The 4155-nt window shown below is 30.4% G+C and overlaps 1 protein-coding gene across 1 annotated transcript; it reads right to left on the bottom strand.

Moving 5' to 3' along the window:
- Positions 1 to 913: 913 nt before the first annotated feature.
- LOC145831799 (trimethylamine monooxygenase-like) lies at positions 914 to 3102 on the bottom strand. The gene is made up of 2 exons (XM_082939140.1): positions 2931 to 3102; positions 914 to 2544 (listed from the first exon to the last, which is right to left on the bottom strand). Exons 1-2 carry the CDS (start codon positions 3088 to 3090, stop codon positions 1334 to 1336), a joined length of 1371 nt encoding a protein of 456 aa, XP_082795266.1. The 5' UTR covers positions 3091 to 3102; the 3' UTR covers positions 914 to 1333.
- Positions 3103 to 4155: the final 1053 nt, after the last annotated feature.

Below are 4155 nucleotides of genomic sequence, written 5' to 3'. Positions count from 1 at the left end.
CCTTTCTAAACTTTCCTAAAAAGCATAAAATAAGAAATACAGCGTATTATTTCAAATTCAGCTAATCGTACAATAAACTGTACCATTACTACGTCACAATTATTATAAAAAAAATTAAATCTAAATTTCTGTTTACCTTTATAATAAACTGTAACTTACTGAGGATCACATGAAATTTTACATTTCATGTGTGAAACAGCTGTATAATTTATAGTTTTTATATAATTAGATAAATAAATATATATATATATATATAATTATAAGTAATTAAATGATATATTTCAGACTTAAGTACTTAAACTTAGATTTTAATTTTAAGTACATAAAAAACTATATACAAAGCATGTAGTTATTTTTTAAGTAATAACTACTCAACGAGTTTAGTTATTCATGTTTTTTGTTAGTACAAAGTTTAAGTAATTTTTTGTGCTTTATGATTGTAAAAACAACTATTAATAGTTTAGACTTAATATAAAAAGACTTCGGTTCATGAGTTTTTTATATAACTTTATTTTGTATACTTAAATTAGTATGTTAAAGAAGTGTACATAAACTAAATTCAAACAAAAAAGTTTTACTGTAGTCCTAGGCCTTTGAGCGTTTAGCTCTTAAGGCTTTTACTGAATTTACCTTACTCATTAGATTTAACTTAATAAATAATAAATATGTAATAAACTTAATGTACAATTTCTTTAATGAAGTGAGTTTATTCAAAAAGTGATATTAATGTGAAAACTAGAAAGTAGAAGTGATAAAGCAGCTAATATATCAGTAGTATGAAACTGCGAAAATAAACACAACAAGTAAACACAAAAATAAAAAATGTTTTTAATAATGTTCTTAAATTGTCTCAATGTCACAATCTTAAATACAAAAACAGTTCTTACTAATAATACAGAGTCTTAATGTCGTGCTTTATGCAAAATACAATAAAATATTACAAATATACATAAAGATCTTATAAAAAAAATCATAAAATAGTTCTTAAACTCGATTAGTGTCTTAAAGTTGGTCTGCCTTCCGCACGGTCTTATGGTTTAACTGAGCGTAAAAACAAAAACTGTTAAAGTTTTATTATGTAATTTGATAAACAGTTGTCTAACGCCCCTTGGCGGTCTTTTAAAAAACATAAAATATACTTTTTGCTACATTATTAAAGCAAAGCAAAAATAAAAATACTTGTTACAAACATCTATAATATGACTGAAAAAAGTTAGAAGCAAGTTATAGTCATTGCAAACTAGATTTCACAAAACTTAAGAAAAATTAAGTTGAACCATTATTGTCAAAAAGCAACTAAGTTTATGAAAAACTTATAATAAAAAAGTAACATTCAGTTTCCTACATAGTTCTCTATTGAATCATCAAAAAGTTCCATCCACGGCTTATCAGGCACTTTACCAGTAACTCCTGAGTGTTTAGAAGTGTGGACATGGTCGCGAAACGACAAAACATCGACTTTTCTCGCTTCTATGGCGCTCATAAATAAATCTTGGCAGTCGAGATCGTGCTCGTAGCCCGTATCGCTCGCCAGTCGTTTCAAGTAGCCGGTTTGAGCCTTGTAAACGGATCTAAAGTCTGTTAGTTTTTTGTTTTGATCGCACCAAAACTGTATTTCTTGTTTGCACACACTCGCTTCAGGAGTTTTCAACTTTCCAGCAACGGCTCGAGCGATCCACTTGGCCTGGATCATGAACATGGAGATCGTGTAGTTTTGGTTTTGCATGCCCATGTAAAACAGCTTCTCGTTGCAACCTTTTTGATCTTCGGCCGTGGAGTACCACTTGACCCCGCGGTACAAGTTCGGCAGAAAGTAGCAGTTTTTGCACTTGAGCTTGAAGCTTTCTGGCAGAAAAGGAAAGTCGTACTGGTACCCTGTGCACAAAATTATAGAATCAAATCCTTCCCGCGAACCGTCGATGAAAGTGCAAGTGTTTCCTTCGACCTCGCTCACAATCGGCGCCAGCCTTATTTTTTCGGGCCACTTGAACTGGCTGATGGGGCTTCCGGTGTTTCGCATGGATATGGTGACTTTTTCCGCGCCAAATTTTAAGCACTGCTGGGAAATGTCGCTGGCGCTCCGACTCGACCCCACCACCAAGACGTTCTGACCTCGGAACTCGTCGGCGCTTCTGAAATCGTGCGAATGGAGGATCCTGCCTCTGAAGGTGTCCATGCCTTTGAAATTTGGCAGGTTCGGCGTGGAAAAGTGCCCGGATGCGACAATCAAATAATCAAAAGCGCTTGTGGACATTTCTCCCCTTAATAAGTCTTTGGCTTCAACTGTAAAGACGTTATTTTCCTCGTCAAAGTCCACTCTTTTAACGCAGTGGTTCAGCTTTATTCTTTCGAAAGGAACTCTAATATGACGCCAGTAGCCTCTCAGGTAGTCCAGGAAGACGGTTCGAGGCGGGAAGGAGGGAATCGGGGTGTCAAAGTGTTGTTGGAAGGTGTATTGAGGAATTTCGGCGCATTCCTTGGGTCCGTTGGTGTACAAGTGCTGGTACATGCTGCAGTGGAGTGGCTCGCCAAACTCGTCCAGTCCTAATATTTACATAATTAACTTTGTGTTAAATTTTTCATTGTTTAGTAAAATTTATTACACATTTCAAACTATTAGTCCTAAAATAGTCTAAAAGTTGTGTTGCATTTGGTTTTAAAATATTTATTAAATACTATTGAATATCTCAAATATTTTTACTTTCTACAGTAAACCGGTTCACCAAATTCATCAAGTCCTATTTTTTTATAAATTAATAAATACAATTTTTAAAAGTTTACAGGAAACTGTTGAACATCTTGCATTTTAAAATTTCAGTTAAAAAGACAATAACAAAAGTTTAGTTTAACTAATAAAAATTTAGTAAATAATTTTGAATATTCAAACTTGAATATTTGTCTAAACAAACAATAAAAAATTTCAGTTCAACCTGTTCTCCAAGAGTAGTTCCACATGCCTCCCACCGAACTTTGTTTTTCATAACAAGTCAGTTCAATTTTAAGGTTTTCATCATTATAACCTTCCAGTTCAGCTAACAAGTTCATCCCGCAAGGCCCGGCTCCAATGATGCATACTTTTATTACTTTCATTCCAGTTCGTTTTATGCTTGAAAACAAAATGTTTTTGAAGTCTGTGTAAATTGTCGATTTACTTACTTAACATTAAGTGAAATTACCTGTAGGCAAAAAAAAAGTATTTTTGAGTTTAAAGTATACGAAAAAGAAATATTTGTGGTTTAAAAACGTTTTATAAGATCAATTGTTTGTATGTAAACAAAGTATAAGTATGTTTTTAGGTTAATGATAAAAAAAAGTAGTTTTGTATAACTTTAAAACTTGAGAAAAAAAGTATACACAAGTTTTATATTCTAATTCATTTTAAAATCGGCAATTCAATATCAGCGTAGTTTTTTAATTATAAAATGAAATAAATACATGTTAAAATTTTAATTCTACTTTTTATACTTTATAAAAAAAAAAACTAAGCTAGAATTTACTAGTATTGGTAGTGTAACCATTTTGTATTAATGTTTATATGAATTCTATAAAATTAGTATTTAAAATAAAAGTACTTTTATTGAATACATATAAAAAGAGTTCTTGTAATAATGGCATTCTGAAAAGTTTTTAGACTAATCAAAACAAAACTGTTTATTTTAAACAAAATATAACCTACAGACAGCTTTTTATTACTCATAGTTCAATTTACTTTAACACAATAAAAACTTTAATACAAGTGCTTTTCACAACTACTCAACATTGTATTTGTATTGGAAATATTCTTCAAACATTTTAAAATAATTAATTTAAACTTAAAAATTTTAAATGTAAACTAAAAAGCAACAACACTAGATAAAAAAGTTTTGCACAAATGCAATAAATAAATAACATGAAATACAAACATATACAGTTAAGAAATTTAAAAGAATACCGAAACTAATGTAACTAAAATTTTAAACTGACTAATAAACATTAATCATAAACCTTTTGTAGTTGAAAATAAAGTCGTCGTATACACAAACTAATATTGTTTACACTAGTCAAGTTTAAAGCTTGAAAAAAGAATATTACAAAGAAATTAAGTAAAACATTACAAAAACATGTTTTTTAAATTTAGTCTATTGAAGTATAAAATAAAAATTGAAACTCTGTTAT

Source organism: Thalia democratica, chromosome 3 (genome assembly GCF_965202585.1).
Source record: "Thalia democratica chromosome 3, ktThaDemo2.hap1.1, whole genome shotgun sequence".
Classification (NCBI taxonomy): Eukaryota; Metazoa; Chordata; class Thaliacea; order Salpida; family Salpidae; genus Thalia; species Thalia democratica.
This window is presented reverse-complemented; position numbering and strand designations above follow the sequence as displayed.